Source organism: Perissodus microlepis, chromosome 15 (assembly GCF_051167445.1).
Source record: "Perissodus microlepis isolate ML-2025 ecotype Zambia chromosome 15, ASM5116744v1, whole genome shotgun sequence".
NCBI classification, from domain to species: Eukaryota; Metazoa; Chordata; class Actinopteri; order Cichliformes; family Cichlidae; genus Perissodus; species Perissodus microlepis.
In genome coordinates, this window is record NC_140475.1 from 30,556,640 (window position 1) to 30,576,493 (window position 19,854).

Consider the following 19,854-nt stretch of genomic DNA (forward strand, 5'->3'; position numbering starts at 1 on the left):
ACTGAAGATTCCAAGATCTTCTGTTCAAACAACTGCACATAAGTACAAGTTATTCTGATGTGTTACCGTGTTGACAAGGTATGGAAGAATACCCCAACTGTTAGATGAGAGGAAATTAATTAGGATGTTCAGGAATAAGGCAGAAACCTCCAAGGCTCAAGTCTGCTATGAACTGAAAACTGCAGGAACCTCAGCACTACTGTCCACAGCAAGTTGGTTGCTGAAATTAGTTTTCCCAACATGTCACTGTTGTAGTGGGGCACTGATCAGTGAGACACCGCTAGTAAACCTTTTGCATGTGTGGGGGTTCTCAGCCAGAGCTGCATGGACTCCACACTGGGATGAGGAGAGGCCTGTTGTTGCTGTGTGTCACTGATTTTTCTGCTGCATTTTGTCTTTTAGAAAATAAATCCAGTTTTCCAACCAGTCTGTCCGTCACCACAATGCAGTCTTCCATTTGAAATCTTCTACACAGAGGAGGGATATGGTAAATGAACTGGTTCATCTACTCTACCTAAGCACGTTTTTAATGCTTTTTCTACACAAGTGTTTGGAGAGCAACCTGTGGTTAGGTATCATGCCCAAGGATATGCAGACTGGAGCAGCCAGGAATTGAACCACTGACCATTTGATTAGTAGCTGACCTGCTCTACTTCCTGAACTGCAGCCAACTCATAGTGTATAAGTATTGGACAAAGGATGTTGAAGATGGAAGGAAGAAACGAGGAACTTCCGAGAAGATTCATGGATTTAATGCAGGAGGATCAGAGCGGCAGAGGATGATATTAGGGATAGGATGAGATGGAGGCATATGATGTACTGGTTTAACCTCTTAATGAAGCAGCCAAAAGAAAAAGAAGAAACAAAATCCACAGTGAGTCTGGCTTGACAAAATCAGAGATTTTGAGGGTGTTTTATCTGTTATTTGAACCTACTCTCGCAAACTAATTTTCGCTAAGTAGCAGGAACTCACATGACAAGCTGCCATCACAACAACAAAGCTGAAATTCTCTGTACGTGCTGTCGGCACGACGGGGGGAATGACGTGAACTCGTAAAATGTGTACTTACGTGATTACGTAGCAGTGGTTACGCGCAGAAGCTGGGTGTGAAGATGGCGGACGAGGAGGCCGAACAGGATCGTAGTCCTGCCATTGGTATCAGTGAAACGACTGAGGAACTTAAAAAACGTTTGCAAGAATTGCAAGAAATCTTGAGTAGAGAAAGCATCGACTCTCCAGAAGAATCATCTTCGAAGTATTGTCAAGAGTTTTGTGGGGTGAGTTGCTTTTCTTTACGCTTAAGCCAACAAGCTAATCAGCTAGCATTGATAACAACGCTACACACATACTGATATTCCAGAGAAAGCCCTGCTTTCAAAACTGAGTAGTTCTTGGAAGCACTCGCTAGTTGTTGTTTTGACTATGTCCAGAATAGAAGCGTGTCTAGTAGTCACAGGTTGGTGAATACACACAGGCTCGTAAACTTCAGCTTAAATGTTGAGCATCTGAAACAAACGTTAGCTTAAAGCTGTGTCTGCATGAGGTAATTACCTTTGGCAATGTTGGTGTTAAGAGTCGTTCAGGTAAAATGACCTATACCAGCAATAAGAACATGACTTGTTTTATTTACGGTGGCTTCCATTACATTGATACGCTTAGCGCGTCTGGCGGATATGGGTGCCTAGCATCAGTTCTTTACCCTTGTATGTTTGGCTACATGCTCGTGCACGTGAGCGTAATTTGGTCGCCTGTCTCTCGGTAACAACCCTAAGGCCAGCAAATTTCCGTTCGGCTGGATTTTAGGAGCAGCTGCAGCACATTTGGTACGATTGCACCTGGGAAAAGAAAGGAGTTGTCAGTTAATCCCGCGATGGATTTCTGCTGTGTACGTGCGGAACGGAACGCCCGCCTGCAGAAGGGGGCACGTCGTTTTCTGTCTCAGTTTCACGCTGAAGACAATGCAGCATAAATTACCAGCAGTCTCACTTGGAGCCTGTCCAGTGGCCGTTTGTGAGCTTGTGCACCGGGTGGAGTCTACAGAGGTGTGCTGGTCGTTTTGAGAGCGTGAGAGAGCGGGGATGGGGACTCTACGCGGAGTATCCTCGGGCTCATTGTGGTGGTGGTCTTCAGTGTGTTCGCCTTGTCTTGAGTACAGTGGTTACGTCAGGAAGTGCCTGTGAAGTCAGGCTGCTGATGGTGATGAATAGAAATGCTTTTGCAGATATTTGATGAACCTAATCAGTTTTATCACGTGTCAGCTAACCAGTGACAGAATCAATAACTGAGAGGAAAATAAGGACACTAAAATTCAGTTAGTCAAGGGGCTCACTCTAGTGCTGCCCCTGGCTGGAACAATGAGTTTTATGTTCAAACTAAGTGAAAGTGGAAAATATATCCTATCTGTGTCTTTAGCAGTAAGCGGCACTACTTTGTTTGGGTAGCTGCTTTTAAAAGTCCCTCCCTGAGCCTGGTTGTGCTGGAGGTTTCTTCCTGTTAAAAGGGAGTTGATTTCCCCCCACTGTCGCCAGAGTTCATAGGTAATATGATTGCTGGGGGTTTTGCTGTTGTACTATTGTAGGGTCTGCCTTACAATATATAGCTCAATGAGGCAACTGTTGTTGTGATTTGGCGATGTATAAATACAATTGAATTAACATAAAACTCATTGTGGGTAGTAGAAAAGTGGTCCCCTGAACTTTTTAGTGTTAGTAAGTCTATTAGCCACAACCAACCAACCACATGATGTCATGTGGACTTTAGGCACATAAACTTGTGTCATAACACGACCTCGGGAGGGAAACAGTGTTGTAGAAAGAACACACTCTTCACTAATGGGAATAGTTCCAAAGCTTTCTTTTTTTATGTATGAGAGATACATGCTTCTGAATGACATGGAGCAGGCGCATCTAGTACGTGTGGAGTGGGCACAAAACGGTGACATACAGACATGTAAAAGGTCCTTAACAGGAATGACTCAGGCCAAACTTATGGTCCCACATATGTCTGCAGACGTAGAGCAGTGTGCTCGTCTGCAGTGTCTCAGTGCCACCTCTGTATGTGACACAAACAAAACAAGAATGTAGGACATCGAGCCGATTGCGTACCGACTGCTATACCTATCTTAAAAAACAGCCTTAGCATCCACTAACCACATCAGGTTAGGAAAATCCCAAGTGATAGTTAATTGTGCTGCTTTTCGTTTGAGGCTAAAACAAAGAGGTTGAGGTTTCTATAAGCAGTAAGGTTTCTATAAGCAGTATATTGTGTAGGATATATGGCTGCAGCAGTTCATTGAGTAATTGGATTATAAAAAAGTTCTCAATACAATTCTTTGCTTTGCTTTGATGCTTTGTTTAAAGCACAGCTCTGCAGCGTGCCATTGTCACCATGGAAACCCACATTTACAACTAAAAACATACCTGCAGTATAAACTGGGAAAAAAACTAGAGGGAATCCCGGAGCGAAGTCTGACGTGAAGAAAAGCAATCTTTGTAGCTGCTCCATCCACTGCCAATTGTTTTATACCGAAAAAAATCTGCTGTCAGCCTCCAGAAGTTGATAAATACAACAAAATAAAACCAGTACCGGTACCCAAAAAAAAGATGATTTATTCATAACACATAGGAAAAGACCCAGGGAAACGGAGTTAACAATAAAAAATAAATAAATAAAAAAACCCTGAAAACCATAAATTTCACACCCAAGCATGAACCCTCGCGGCACGGTACCAAACGACTCACGGACCGGTACCGGGGTTGGGTACCGCTGTACTAGATCATATTATTTGAAAGTTCTGTTAAATATTTCAGATTAAAATTGAAATAATGCATTTTGTTAATTAAATTACATTCATATTTAAAATATGACAAACATTTTTTTCATAAGCCACTTGTAAAACTGTGAGCCTTTGACCTGAGGGTTGTTATTTTGAACAATGAATTATTATTGACATCTACACCATCATAACGTCTGTTTTCAGCAGCACAAAATGTTGATCAGAGAAAAGGGTAAATTACCTCCATTTTCAACCAGATCGCACTGGTTGAATTGCACTAACTCAAATCAACTTTTAAATGTTTTTTTTTTCTACTTTGAATACAAAAAAATCTGAATGAATTGAACCCATTTTTTAACCTTCAGTTGCAAGCAGAGGTTTTTCACAAATGATGATACTGTCACAGTATGTCTCTTTCTGTGGTCAACACTAGACCTTTAATAGACCTAAATAGTGTCTATAAAAACTACTGGTCAAGAACAGCCACAGCTTGTTTATTTAACAAAGCTTTGTCAGCTAGTCAGTAATGAGTTGTTGCTGCTGTGAACGTCCCTACAGCAAAGATACCCCCTTTGGACACAAGGCATACCAAGTTTTTCTCAGTAGCTATCTGTGAATCACCTTGTTGGTGCTGTCAAACTTTGCTATATAAAATTCAGACGCTTTCTGGCCAGAAAGCAGAGCTGTACAGGGAAAGCGCTGCAGACTGAGGTGACAGAAAGGCTGTAGGCCGATGTGGATGAGATGATAAGTTTGAACTTTTCTACTTTTACATTCATTTAATAAAATGTTTTTCTTATTTTATTGTAGCTAGCTGTGAGATCATGATCTAAATCATTTGTAAAACTAGTAAAACCTCTAAACTTAAATGTGTATTCTGTTAAATAAGTACACTAAAATTGGATTTCGCTGAAGCAGTTGATTACAATAACAAGTGCTGCTGGTCGCTCAGTGGTTTGCACTGTTGCCTGTTGGTATCAGGTGTTGTACATAAGGATGGAAGCCTGTCATCATGTCAGAGATCTTTTTGTTTTGTTTAACTCTCATTTCAAGGTTCCTCCATCACATTGTCTGTGACAGGCAGGCTTTTGGGCCGTTATCCTGAAGCCTGCCTGTCTTCCCTGCAGGAAAATGAGACGGGGAGATGAAGAATACTTTATTTAAACACCTGTTGTAATATTATTGTCACTAGAAAAAGTTGCATTTCCTGCGAAAATGCAGTGTGAATGCTGTGTAGTGGAATCTGCTGAAAACAGCTGAAAAGCAGAATTGTCTGCGGAAAAGAGGTGTAGAAGCAGAAGTGCTTGCTGAAGATGGCTGTATGTGAAAGGGTACACTGAAGAGTGTCAAGAAAGCAGAGTGCATGCAAGCGGGGAAGATGTGTGGCAACCGTCACAGGTAGGACTCGAACCTTTACTGCCGCGTCTCATGGCAGTTGCTCAACCCACAGAGCCAAACCAGTTCTGGTCCAAAACAAAGATATGATGAGAGAAAAAATGTGCACTGTGCAGCAGAAGCTGAAATTTGCTGAAAAGAGGTGAAGAAACTGAAATTTGTGCAGAATAGAGTTGAAGAGGCTGAGAATTCTGCTGAAAAGAGGTTAAGAAGCAGAACTTTGCGCTGAAAACAGGTGAATCAGCAGAATTTGTGCTGAAAAGAGGTAAAGAAGCTGAAGTTTGTGCTGAAAACAGCTGAAGAAGCCAGAATTTGTGCTGAAAAGAGGTGAAAAAGCTGAAATTTGTGTTGAAAAGAGTTAACAGTTGAACTGTTAACTGAAAATTTTTTTGTCATAAGCGGGATTCAAACCCGGGCCTCCTGCTCTGAGAACGGCTGCTCATCTCACTGAGCTAAAACATGGCTCAGCCTGGCAAGCAAAGCTGGTGATCACACTGATAATGTGGTCCCATTCAGCAAAATGGGCCAAAAAATGGCATAAAAAGCTTAATATCTCAAAAAGTATAAAAGTTATGAGCACCAAAAGATATAGCAGGCATTAGCAGAAGGAGCAGAACAGTTTAAAGTTTGAATGGTGAAAATCGGATGAAAACTGAGGGAGTAGTTAACCAATCAAGGTCTGAGCAACTAGAATAAGGTAGAAGAATAAAGAGAAACAGGATCACTACAGTGTGAATGCCTCACACAATTAGGATTAAACTTTAGCAAATGGACTGGTATGTTTTGTTTTTTTGTTTTTTCATTGTTGCTAAGTGAGTGACTTTGGTTCCCCTTGCAGACATTGTTGGAGTATGCAGGTCGGTGGAGGGTGGAGGAGGAGCCTTTGCCTCTGGTGAAAGTGTACACGGTGGCCCTGGTGAATTATGCCCATGCCTCTCCATACCTCTCTCTGCAGTGTGAAAATGTTTCTCTTGTAGTTGAGAGACTCTCACTGTAAGTATAACTGCAGATACAGACTTTACATTCATGGAACGTTTGTTGGATACTGTCCTGTAACAACGTTGAGTTACACATTTTCCTGTAAAATCAGTCCATCAGAGGTCAGTTTGCTGTTTCTGTGGTTCGGTCTACAGGAGTTTCCTCGAGCTTTTACTCTCACTGAAGGATATTCCACATGCCGTATGGAACGAGTTGAAGTCATGTGTTCAGGTAAAGAAGATTTCAACTTTCCAAATAAAGTATTCAAAATGTCGGCTCTAAGCTGGACTTCATAAGCATGCTTTTGCTACTCACATTCAGACCTCATGGAGTTTTCCTGTTGTGTACAGTTTGCTCACAGCAATCTTAAACAGAATGGAATTGCTCAGCTGTCCCCGTTGTCTGCTTTGGGCAAGTATGACGGTGTTTGGTCCAACAGGACGCTGCAAGGCCTTCTGTCCAATGAAAACCTTCCTACAGAACAAGGTGAGTGCAGGCCTCTTCTTCACGTTGTGTTGTTATTTGGAAAGATCCTGTGCTTTTAATTAAATACTAGTAAAAATAACAATGTGCTTTGTGCAGCACCTTTGAAAACATAGTGTGCTTTATAGAACTGAAATAATGGTCAGAGTGATTAACACTACAGGTTAAATAAAAAAAAAGTAACAAAATATCAGAGAAGGAATAACAAAATATTTCCTGTTAAATATGTTTGGAGCAGTGATTGAACAGTAAAAATTGAAGTTCACAACCTCAGTTCTTATTTTTCAATTCAAATTAGAGAGTAGATAAAACTTTATTAATCCCTCAGGTGGGTTCCTCTGGAGAATTCAGTAATTTGAGTAACTTCAAATCATCAGATCCAAGCCCAGCGAGGGGCAGCCATTTATTGCAACAACGTAAGCACAGCAGAGATCAGACTTAAGTTAGTGACTGGTGCTTCACCAACTCCAAACAATAAGCTTCACCAAAAAGAAAATTGAAGTATGATCTTAAACGAACAGGTGAATACTCTACCTCCCGTCCTGTGCTCTAAATCTCTCCATACATAAGGTGCATGCTGACGGAAGTGCTGTTTGGAACTTGTCAGCTTCTCGTACATTAGTCGAGCCTGGAAGTAAGACTACTTCTTCTGCGTCATTGCGACAGGAAGCTCCAAATTTTGACAGTATTGCTCAGATGAAAGTGTGTAGTCTGTTTTGTTTAATATGAGAGGAAAAGGACATTTCCTGGTTACAAATGACTTCAAGATTCCTCACTGTCGCTGGAGGCCCAATTAATCACATTAAGAGGGTCTAACCAGATCCTCTTAATGTTGCACGTCTTCAAGTACAATAAGTGAAAAGGGTTTAAAGTAGATTTTATGCAGCCTCGGCATTAGCAATACAGTGTTTAAGATTTTACTGGGAAGAAAATTGTTGAGCACTTCCATAAAAAAAAAAAAAAATTAAGATACTGAACATGAATTTTTAAAAAGTGCATATTGAATGTTTCAGTTGAGGAATTCCTAGCACAGGAGGGAATCGTACTGTTGGGGATGAGAGTGAAGCAGCTGATGAAGGAGAAGAAGCTAGAGAAGGCTGCACTGCTGGCAAAGACCTGCTGCCAGTCCTCAGCCTTCCAAGTGAACGGATCCTTCAAGCAGCTGTATCTTGTGTGCCTCTGTGGTACTGCAGAGCAGAATCAGCTTATGGAGGAGGTGAGTTTCATTGGGTTATTTAATTATGCATAAAGTGCTGTGGTCACACTTAGTAGCGGGTTAAGTTTTATATGTTTTCATAGACTGTCAACCTGAGGGTTTCATCTGTCATCTGCTGTTTATCCTACACAGGCCAGCAGTTGTGTTGTTGGACTTTGTGTTTGTGTGTTAGGAATCGGGGGTTGGTTTGAAAAAGCAGGTTTAGTGGGAAAACTGAGATTTTATGTGTAAGGTAAGGGGAAAGTTGTACAGAGAGCACTAACTTAAGCTGGTTGGTTCCCTGCAGCTCAAGCACACTTGGGTTATGCATCAGAACAATGATCTATAACACACCAAGTCAGAAAAATAAAGTGCAGGTTTTGGAGTAATCTAGTCACAGTAAGCCCAGTTGAGATGATTTGGCATGGCCTTAAACAGACAGTTCATGCTCAAAACCCCTTCAGTGGCTGAAAATGAAAGCAATTCTGCAAAGAACAGTGGAACAAAATTCCTCAACAATGATTTGAAAGAGTAATTGTCAGTTCCTGCAAATGCTGGAGGTTTATTAGGTTTATGGGGCAAAGGCTTTTTTTACACAGGCTCATGTAGGATTTTTTATTTTTTATTTATTTATTTATTTTTTTACATTCATAAATAAAAGTGCATTATGTATTTAGTCAGGTTATCTTTGTCTGATACTAAAGTGTAACAAATATGCCAAAAAAAAGGAAAAAGGGCAAATACTGTTTTTACAACATTGTATTAAAATTGTGATAATGTGAAAGGTTTCCTGTGTGTGTGACTATCTAGTATGAGCCTTTCAAGTTTGAGTGTTTTCAAACACATTTTCAAGCTACAGTCACTGAATGCTGTCGAAATACTCCCCTGGTATTAAAAAGGTAACTTGGCACATCATGATGTCACTTTGCTGCTAGCCTTATTTGTGCCCTTACTCTATTGGTGCTGTTGTCTTCTTATGTTTTCTTGTAATAGGTAGGCAACATTTAAAAGTTTCAAAATTACTGAACGTTTGGTTTCATCACTTGGGTGATTTCATATGTGGTTATGTTGTTTCTATCGGTAAAGCTTTCAAAGGAGGACTGCCGTGATGCATTAGAGATGATTTGCAACCTAGAGTCTGAGGGAGACGATAATGCAGCTTTCAGTTTATGCTCGGCCTTCCTGACCCGGCAGCTTCTCCAAGGAGACACATACTGTGCTTGGTAAGAAGAAAAGTTCTCTGATTTGATGCTGACCACTATTTTATTTTATTTTTTAGAAAAATAAGAAAAAAGTAAAGTTATAGAATCAGCATACTTCTTCTCTTTTCCTCCATATTGTTGGGTACTATTAGGACAGTGGTCCCCAACCCCCGGTCCTCGGACCGGTACCGGTCCGTGAGTCGTTTGGTACCGGGCCGCGAGAGTTGACGCTCAGGTGTGAAATGTATGGTTTTCAGGGTTTTTATCGGTTTTCAGCGTTATTTTGTTATCGTTTTTATCGTTAACTCGCTTTTCCTGGGTCTTTTCACGTGTGTTATGAATAAATCTTCTTTTTTTCGGTACCGGTACTAGTTTTATTTTGTTGTATTTATCCGCGACACGCGACAAGGCCGGTCCGTGAAAATATTGTCGAGCATAAACCGGTCCGTGGCGCAAAAAAGGTTGGAGACCGCTGTATTAGGAGGTTGGTGATGTAATCAGTATTGAGCAAGTTGTCTGTCTTCTAACCAGGGAACTCACACTGTTTTGGAGCAAGCTGCTGAAGCGATTGGAACCATCAGAGCAGGCCTTTCTTGACAGATGTCGCCAGATGTCTTTATTGTCAATTACTGTGTACCACATCCTGTTCCTCATCAAGGTCATTCAGTCAGAGGTTAGTGGAAAGTCATCTGCTTCAGTATATTCAAACATTTGGACCCAATGATTGACTGCAACTGTTATCCTTTGCCTTTGAGCTATCCACACCATATTGCCAAAAGTGTTCACTCACCCATTTAAATTGAGTTCAGGTGTTCAGATCACGTGTGTAGAATGAAGCACTTAGGCATGCAGACTGCATCTACAAACATTTGTGAAAGAACGGGTGGTTCTCACAAGCTCAGTGAATTCCAGCTTGGTATCGTGATAGGATGTCTCATGCAATCCAATGTAAGGCCAGTCGTGAAATGTCATTGCTACTAAATATTCCACTGTCAGCTGTTACTGTAACAAAGTAGAAGTGATTGGAAACAACAGCAACTCTGCCATGAAGCGGTAGGCCACATAAAATCACAGTCAGCATATAGGTTGCAAACTTTCTGCAGAGTCAGTCAGAACAGAACTCCAAACTTAATGTGACCTTCAGATCAGTTTGAAAGAACAGTATGTAGAGAGCTTCATTGAATGGGTTTCCACGGCCGAGCAGCTGCATCCAAGCTTTACATCAACAAGCGCAATGTAAATGGACTCTACAACAGTGGAGACATGTTCTCTTTTTGCTAAAGCATATAGTTAGTGCTGGATCAGGTGACCCTGAATCCTCCCTTAATTATGCTGCAATAAGCGTAGGCTGCTGGGGGATTCCCATGATGCATTGAGTATTTCTTATTATTATTGTAGGGTCTACCTTAGAATATAAAGCACCTTGAGGTTACTGCTGTTGTGATTTGGCGCTTTATAAATAAAATTGAATTGAGTGATGAATTCACGCTTCTTTTCTGGAAATCCAACAGATAAGTCTGGGTTTGGCAGTCGCCAGGAGAACGGTACTTGTCTGATTGTGTTGTGCCCAGTGTAAAGGTCTGTGGAATGGGGATTATGGTGTGTCGTAGTTTTTGGGCACAAAATACTACCCCAACAGCATGTGGCAGGACAAATGACCAAACATCTTCCAGCTTCTGTCTCCTGGCAGAAGCTGGAAGATGTCACCTGGCAGAGATGCCCACTCTCCCCTGCACTGTTTGCAATTTTTATCGAACCACTAGCAGCAGCAGCAATTAGGCTAAAGTGTTTACGGGCATAAGATGGAAGAATGTAGAACATAAAATCTGTCTTTATGCGGATGTATTGCTTTTTTTTCCAACACTCACAAACCGCTCTCCCTGAGATACTGCATTAAACTCTTTTTCAAAAGTTTCAGATTATTCGATAAACTGGTTCAAATCTACAGTTCTTCTGATTAATTGCTCCTTCCATAATTCCTCTTCTAGCCCACTGCTATCTGGAAATATTGAATATTTAGGTATTAATGTCTCTCCTAAGCTTGCAGATTTAACTAAATTAAACTACATCCCACTAGATGGAAATCTCTACCCATATCTTTCATGGGAAGGGTCGCTTCAATAAAAATGGTCTTGCCAAGAATCAATTATTTGTTTTTAATGATCCCGAGTAAACCATCACCAGACTGGTTTAGGTCTCTAAATTCCTTTGGAAAGATAAGCCCCCACGTATTATCTTAAAAATGCTACAAAGGAGGACTAGATCTGCCTAACTTTCAACACTGTATCTTAGCAAACAGGTTACACAGACACACACCGTTTTGGTTGGCTGCTGCCTCTAAACATATGCATTATTAGTACTGTATGCCACTCGGTAGCATTCAACATTTATTATGTTGGTTGTTGCTGTGGTTTCCCTACTGTGGTGCTCATGGATTTTTAGTCTCTTTTCCTCTGTTTTCTTTCCTTTTTGTCTTTTTGTTGAGCCTCCTCCCGACTTCTCTCTTCTTCATCTATCTCTTTCCTATTCCCCGGTCTTGTCCATTTCGATTGTAGTAACTTAATAACCAAATAACGTATTTTTAATGAAATGGGTCTTCTTTATTAATATAGCCAGAGCAGTTCAGAATAAGTTGAAACATGCTTAAAATAATTTAGCTTTTTTGTGTGTGTGTGTCTGTCCCCTTCACAGATTGACCGTGTTGGCCTGCCAGTGTGCATCGAAATGTGCATCAGGGCTCTACGGATGGAATCAGGTGATGGGAACAGTAAAGCCACTGTGTGTAAAACAATTTCCTGTTTGCTTCCATCTGACTTGGAAGTGAAGCGAGCCTGTCAGCTGACAGAGTTCCTCCTAGAACCCACTGTTGAGTCTTACTATGCTGTGGAGACTCTTTATAATGAACCTGATCAAAAACTAGAGGAGGAGGATTTGCTGGTTCCCAACTCGCTGCGATGTGAACTCTTGCTAGTGTTAAAAACTCAGTGGTCCTTTGACCCAGAATTTTGGGATTGGAAAGCGCTAAAGCGTCACTGCTTGGCACTAATGGGCGAAGAAGCTTCCATAGTGTCATCGATTGATTTGCTGAATGATACAGAGAGCCCTGAAGAAGAGGAGGACGTCATGAGCCTAAGGGGGTTTAATAATGTTCCAGACAACTTAGTTACTGGCACCTACGAACTCAAAGATGTTACAGACAAGAAACAGAAAAACAGAGAAATGAAGAAACTGAGAGAAAAAGGTTTTATATCTGCCAGGTTCAGAAACTGGCAGGCCTACATGCAGTACTGTGTGCTGTGCGACAAAGAGTTTCTCGGCCATAGGATTGTACGACACGCACAGACTCATCTAAGCAAGGGAATGTACACCTGCCCAATATGTGCTCAGACATTTACCTCAAAAGACACATTAATTCCCCATGTAACATCACATGTGAAACAATCGTGCAAGGAAAGGCTGACTGCACTGAAAACAAGCAAGAAACTGGCTAATCCCAAAACAGCTGCCCCTGTTATTGCAGCCTTTGAATCCAAAACGCAGCACAATCTTTCTGTAAATGGTGACCCCTCGGGGTGTAACGGGGGGTTGGCTTACAAGGGTCAGACCAGTGTGGCTAGGCTTAATGTGGAGTGTAGTGAGGACAACATGTGCCCTGTTGGAAAATGCAGGAGGAGCTTCAAATTTTTCAAAAATCTTATTGCACATGTCAAAGCTCATGGGGATAATGAGGAAGCAAAGACGTTCCTTGAGATGCAGAGCAAAAAGGTTGTTTGCCAGTACTGCCGTCGCCACTTCATTAGTGTCACTCATCTTAATGATCACTTGCAGGTCCACTGTGGTGTAAAACCTTACATCTGCATACAGTTGAACTGCAAGGCAAGTTTCTTGTCCAACACTGAGCTCCTAATACATAGGAAAACACATTCTGTGTTTAAAGCTAAATGCATGTTTCCAAACTGTGGAAAAATTTTCAATGCAGCCTTCAAACTGTATGACCACGAGGCACAGCATTATAAAACTTTTACCTGTAAAGTTGTGGACTGTGGAAAAGTATTCCATTCACAACAGCAGCTGGATTTACACCAGGACAGGCATGTGACTCAAGAAGAGGAAAACCAGTCCTCTGAACAAACCCTACAAAATGGGCAACCCAGCCCTTCACTCGCTGAGCAAATGCAACAGGAGAACTGGAGCACTGAAACGGAGAGTGTTGATCAAGATCGTGGACGGCTGCCGGTACCCACTGAGACTTTGCTGACATCTTCAGAAGAACCTGTGGACACATTAAAACAATATACAAGCGAACATGAAGACACAGCTTTTTCAAGCAGTCATACACACAATTTAAGCAATTCTGTGATTCAGTCTGTCTGTTCCAGCTTGTCTGAAACTCAAAGATATAGAGATAATTTGTCTGATTATCAAAGAGCGCCCCAACAGAATCAGTCTGTACCTTCATTTGAAGCCAGTTTAAATAATGTCTTACATAGCCAACCGCAGATGTTCTCTAATATTCAGAATACTGATTCAGTTAATTACAACTCTAACTTAAATTTGCCAGTAAAGCAAGAGCCACCGTCTACTAGCAACTGCTTAACAGTACAGCTGCCTCACAACTCTGTAGAGCCTGCAGTTTTGCAGCCACTCCCTCCAACAGTAAGTCCTCAGCAGCTAGCTGGGAACAGAGCGGACAACTCTCCAGAACAGAGAGAGCGATTTCACTGCGCATTAGAAACCTGTCCGAGGCATTACAGCTCCTACAGGAGTGTCACCAAGCACATGAAAGCGGTTCACCCAGATTTCTATGAGCAATGGAAAGTTGCTCGAACTAACATCAAAACAACCTATGCTCCAGCACAGAGCAAATCGTCTGTGGAGCATCTCAGTTCAGTCTCGCAGCTTCAGAACCAGCAAAACAGTAGAGTAACAATTCATGGAGTTCAAAGACAGAACGTTATCCAATCACCTTATACCAACATGGGTAACAGTTTAAACTATTCTGACCTGCCCTCGCTTTCTTCACCAGGCCTCACCCATAATGGTTCGCTGCTAATGGCAAATGTTTTGAATCCCATTGTTCTCTCTCAGTTAGGGAGCAATAGAAATCCCACAATTGAACACCCTCAAGCTTCAGGCAGTCACAGTTGGCATCCAGTTGCTGGAAGCGAACAAGTTCAAAACTGTGGTTCTTCTCAAGTCTATCCACCTAGCCTGCAAGCGAACCTGCAAATGACTCCTAATAGTTCTGTTGTGTCGCTTGGTGTCCCATCCTGTTCTGTGATGGGATCAGTTACGGAGAGACCAGCAGAGTCCTTGCAGTCACCACAGAACAGTAGGCCCCAGCCAGTTCGTCCCTCGTACGTGAATGGTGCAAAGGAAGTGTTGGAACAAACTGATGCCTGTCCATCATATTCATCACAGATTCAAAGCAGTTTAGCCCCTGGTGCCAAGATACCTGAACAAACAAAAACTGTGCAAAATCATCTACAGATGAATTTTCCTTCTGCAAACAACGAAATCCAAAAGAGTAGTATGGTCCTGCCTATAGATGGCCCTATTGTCGCCGAAGATGAGGTGCGACGCAGAAAAAACAAAAGGATTAAATGGCCAGCGATTATTAAGGATGGGAAATTTGTTTGTCGGAGGTGTTTTAGACAGTTTGATAGTCCTAAATCCCTCGGAGGCCACTTGTCCAAACGAACAACTTGCAAACCCTACAGTGATTCAGAACTGAATGCAGATTTGCCAAGATCATTCCTTGATCTTAATTCAGAGCAAACAGTCGGCACCCCTCAACTTTCTTATAACCCTGCTGCTGTGTACCAGGAGAAGCATCATCAATCTGTAACAAGTGCTTCAGCAGCTACAAAAGATTACCCCACACGTAATTATCCACCAAATAACTTGCAGACATATGGCAGCAATGAGGCAAATGATGATATTCTTAAACAAATTATGACTGAATCCAACATGTCTGATCTCTTTGTGCACACACCTACCCCACAGACAATGTTCCAAAACCCCTGTGTTCCCCTAGGAGCTGGTGAGCGTTTGACAGGTAGCTCAGTAATACAGCACACAGAAAATGTTCAGGTGAAGCAAGACTGCTCATACAGTTCAGCCCATTATCCTCAGCCAAGTATGGATATATTTTCAGGAACAGAATTCCCAGACCCACTGTTTTCACAAATCCTCACAGAAAACCCTTCTGCGGCTGTCCCCAGATCTGCCCCTAAAAACGAGACTCCTGGGGAGATCCACAATGAAGGATATCAGTCTGACAATATCCACACACCAGATCCAGATTTAAACTCAGTGACACACACACTGATACCTGAAAATCAGCTTAGTCCAGCAGCAATAAGTAGCAGTCAGATTGAGGTGCAGAGAAAAGCTTTTGACCAAGGCATTAAAAAGAGACTGCGTGAGCAGATTTTGGCTGGCGACTTGCAGCGTCGGAACAGCATGTGTAACTCCTCCAACGCTGATGCTAAAGCCATATCTCTCGATCCAGCAGGTACCTCTTCCAATAATTCTGGATATAATCCATTGTCTAATGATGCAAAGACAGATTTTATTAGTCAAGGACAATTTTTTGAAGAAAATTCTGTAGTTATGCCACAGACCTCTGATGAAATTGAACTATTGCTGAACACACAAAGTTTTACTTGTTTCAGAGATACTGTTATACCACAACAGGAGGTACCAAGTCCCAGAGTCATTGTGGCAAATGATCCAGAGCCTGAACCATACCAACTGTCAGCCAGCCAACAGCAGTACATGACCGAAATTCAGAGTGCATTTGAAAGGCTCAACTTGGTCAGAGAAGTTGCTGATCAAATGTTAAATGTTTCTGTGCAGCAAGCTGCAAACAACCAGACCAAATGTGCAAAAGTCAAACCGCGTAAATCAATTTCATCAGCCTTGATTAAGCCATTTGCTTGTGAGAAGGAGGACTGCACCTTTAGTTCCAGTTCCAGTGAAGCCCTGTGGAAACACCTCTCAAAAACCCACAGCTACACAATTGAGATGGTGAATGTGGTTAAAAAACGATATGGCCTATATGCTCCTTTTAAATGTCAGAAATGTAGTAAGGCATTCACTCGAAACTCAAACCTCAGAGCTCACTACCAGTCAGCTCACAAATTATCAGCTAAAGAAATTGCGGATTTAGATTTAAAGCGCAGGCTGGCCAAAGATGCTGCGTCCGCTGCTATTCAAAACCAACCTGTGGGTATAAACTCTGCTCCAGAGGCTCGGTACAACACGACAGTGAAGAACGGGACACATGTGTGTCCGCTCAAAGATGCCACAAAACGGGATTACCCATCACAGGTGCTGGGGCCCTGCACTAACACAGTCATAACGAATAACAAGTTTCAGCAAGACATTCGCTCCACAGTGATCTGTCCTTTGCAAGCAGCTCACACGCATAACCAACCAGTGACTCCTTCGAGACAGGCACATACTTCAGCTACATCCTTCCCGCCAGTAAAAGCAGCAGAACAATGGTTACATGAACAGCAAAGAAACTTGCCTGTTCAGCATCCAGTGATTGGCGACTCCTTACCTACAGTGTCACCTTTGCTCACCCAGGCTCTCTTGGGCACAGCTCAGGCTAAGGAGCCACAGTCCTCCAACAAGCATTCAGCTTTCAATAGGCACTCAATAGTTCAGCCAAGTATAGATGTTACAAAGAAGACTAAAGAGAGGAAGCCCAAGTTAGGTGATGCAATGAGTCCATACAGACCATATCGCTGTGTTCATCAAGGCTGCGTGGCAGCTTTTACTATCCAGCACAATCTGATCCTCCACTACAGGGCTGTTCACCAGTCTGCCCTGTCGGCACTGGAGGTAAACAAAGAGCAAGACCAGTCTGAGGCTGCGAATGAACTGGACCACGAGGATGAGCCAGAGGCAGAGTTCCCTCAGGTTTCTGAGTTCAGATGCCAAGTCAAAGACTGCTCCCGTGTTTTCCAACAAGTACCCAACCTCTTTCAGCATTATGTCCAGCTCCACGAATTTAGTCTAGATAAAGTCGGCAGTCTGTTGTCCAGCGTCAGGCTCGGCAAGTTTGCTTGTGGCCATCAAGGATGTAAGGAATCCTTCACTGCTTTCAGGAGTTACGTAGCTCACATCAAAGGTGAGCACAAAGATATAAAGCTGGCCAAACCAGAACATTTAAATGGTTCTTTCAAGTGTGAAATTGAAGGCTGTGACCGTTCATATGCCACAAAGTCAAATCTGATCAGACATATGATGAAAAAGCATCAGGATCTGCACCAGTCTAAATTAAAGAGTCAACAAATAAAAGATGGCGCAAAACAGACTTCAAAGACTTTGCATTATCAAATTACTAAGACAAGTAACGGGAAAGAAAACATTGAAACTAATAAAAAGTTTTTGAGAGCAAGTGACACAAAGAGGGCTAGCAAGTCAAAGAACAATCACTGGGTTAAATATGGAAAACCCTCACTGAAATCTAAACTGGAGGCGTCCGCTTTGTGCACGAAGAAATTACCTCTGCAGTACCCCTGTATGATCAAAGGCTGCGAGTCTGTAATGAAGTCAGAGCGGAGTATAATGAAGCATTACATTGGCCACGGACTTTCAGAAAAGTACCTGGAACAGCACAGAAGTCACTTTATCTTCTGCAAAAAGTTTCCGCGGCAGAAGTGTCGTTCAATCAGGAGTGACGACTCCAAATCTGACAACACCTCAGACATGTCAGACGTTGAGACGGCTGCAGACGCCAGCCTGGAAGGTAGAGAGTATGGATGCTCAAAGCCGATCCTACGCAGAAGGGCTGCAGCAGGGATCCCTGTAGCATTGTTTGACAGCAAATTATCAAATGATGGCATCTCTGATGGTTCTGTGATACTCAAACGCAAGCGAGGGCGTCCACGAAAATACATTGAAAAAATTGTGAAACGCAAGAAGATTCCACATCCAACCAAGGCGGACGTGGTTTACGGCCAGGACAATGAAGCTGTCTCCTCATGTCCCGCTGTAATGCAGGAGGAGAGGACTGAGCAGAGCGTGCCGCTGGCTTCTTTTAAACCAATGGGATTTGAAATGTCCTTCTTAAAATTCCTAGAACAGTCGAATAAATCTGAGCACCCGTTGATGAGAAATGTCTCGGAGGCAGTAAAGTGCAGGCATCCGTTCAGCCTGAGCACCAAAGGCAACTGTGTCAGGTTCAGCAACCGTCAGAATCTGAAATCACTGAGCAAGGTGAAAATATACCTGGACACGGCCTTTTCATCGTCTGTCTCTGACCTGATGTTAAAACAGCTGCAGGACATGCGTCCTGCTGTGTTGTTAGAAAAATATAATTAACACTTTTTTTCCTTTTTTTCTTTTGGAAGCAGAATCTCAGGATTTGAATGAGTAAAATCTGCTGCACACTGGTGGCCCTACATGTAAAATGTTTTTTTATACATCCATCTATAAACACTTGTTACCTGTACATGGTTGTCTATTGTTTTTTAACTAGAAAAATGTAAAGCATGTTTTTAAATACAAAAAAGAACATTTGGGTTTAGTAGAAATAGGACATCAGGTTAGGGTGTCTTGATTATCCCTGTGGAACTTGGAGATTGGTGGACTGAAATTGACTGTGTAGTTTGTGGTTGAAGATGTTTGTGTCGTGTATAGTTTGAAATTACCCACTGCAGCTAGCAGCCCGATTTTTTTTTTTTTTTTTTTTTTTTTTTTTTTTTTTTGTGTAATGTATGTGTGTTGGGGGTGCAAAAAATTGATGCCTTTCATGATGTAATGTCTGGAGCTCCTGCATGCACACTGATGATGATAATGATTTTGTGGAAAGGTTTTTTGAATGACAAACAGATGTTCTCATATTAAATATTCACCAGTGTTTTGTAAGTGTGTGTGTGTTTGGTTTTTTTTTTTCCTGCATTCACATATCTTGCATAATGTAATTATTTGAGTAGGAACAAATATTTAATCAAGCAGTTTATGGGTTTAACTTAAAAAAAAGTGGAGTTGCAGCTGTTTTTATATATTACACATATATAACACACATATAGGCCCAAATGTAATTGGACAATTGCTTGATACATTTTCATGGGCAGACAGAAAGAAAATTCAGGCAGCAAAGAACTACATCCCCATTGTATGAATACTGGATTGAACTGTATGTTCAATTTCAGTTTTATTTATACAGCACCAAATCACAACAACAGTCTCCTCAAAGCACTTGATATTGTAAGGTAGACCCTACAATAATACATACAGAGAAAAAGCCAACAATCATGACCATCTATGAGCAAGCACTTGGCGACAGTGGGAAGGAAAAACTCCATCAGAACCAGGCTCAGGGAGGGGCGGCCATCTGCCACAACCGTTTGGGGAGAGAAAAGGAAGACTGGATGAAAGACATGCTGTGGAAGAGAGCCAGAGATTAATAACAGGTATGATTCAGTGCAGAGGTCTATTAACACATAGTGAGTGAAGAAGAAACATCCAGTGCAAGCTGGTTCTATAGAAGAGGGGCCTTTAAACTGAAGGCTCTGCCTCCCAGAGGCACTGGTCCCATTTAAAGACCAGTGCAGTACCTACTGCACTGGTCACACTGAAATAACTATGCGCTTAACAATTTGAAAATTGTTAAAATGGAAAGTTATTTAGTGTGTCACTTTTCATTTGAACAATTTTCAAATTGTTAAGCGCATAAAGTTATTTCAGTGCAAGTCATCTTATCCTGTGTTTCAAATGCTATACTTTTACTGTGACCAGTGCACTGGTCAATTTTAAAAATAGATGATATGGCCACCTTGTTTTAGAACACACTTCATGGGTTAAC

The 19,854-nt window shown here is 41.9% G+C and overlaps 1 protein-coding gene across 1 annotated transcript; it reads left to right on the forward strand.

The window, feature by feature from the left end:
• The first annotated feature begins 1,077 nt into the window (after positions 1–1,077).
• On the forward strand, positions 1,078–18,914 carry znf292b (zinc finger protein 292b). Its single transcript, XM_084952946.1, has 8 exons — positions 1,078–1,278; positions 6,010–6,164; positions 6,305–6,380; positions 6,500–6,635; positions 7,646–7,848; positions 8,914–9,050; positions 9,561–9,702; positions 11,721–18,914. The coding sequence occupies exons 1-8, from the start codon at positions 1,114–1,116 to the stop codon at positions 18,366–18,368; spliced, it is 7,662 nt and encodes a 2,553-aa protein (XP_084809072.1). The 5' UTR covers positions 1,078–1,113; the 3' UTR covers positions 18,369–18,914.
• Positions 18,915–19,854: the final 940 nt, after the last annotated feature.

Bases quoted from the DNA above. Each gene is read 5' to 3' on its own strand.
- znf292b (XM_084952946.1), top strand. From the start codon at position 1,114: ATGGCGGACGAGGAGGCCGAACAGGATCGTAGTCCTGCCATTGGTATC. The intron at 1,279-6,009 runs GTGAGTTGCTTT...TTCCCCTTGCAG, and splicing joins ATTGTCAAGAGTTTTGTGGG to ACATTGTTGGAGTATGCAGG. The intron at 6,165-6,304 runs GTAAGTATAACT...TTCGGTCTACAG, and splicing joins GTAGTTGAGAGACTCTCACT to GAGTTTCCTCGAGCTTTTAC.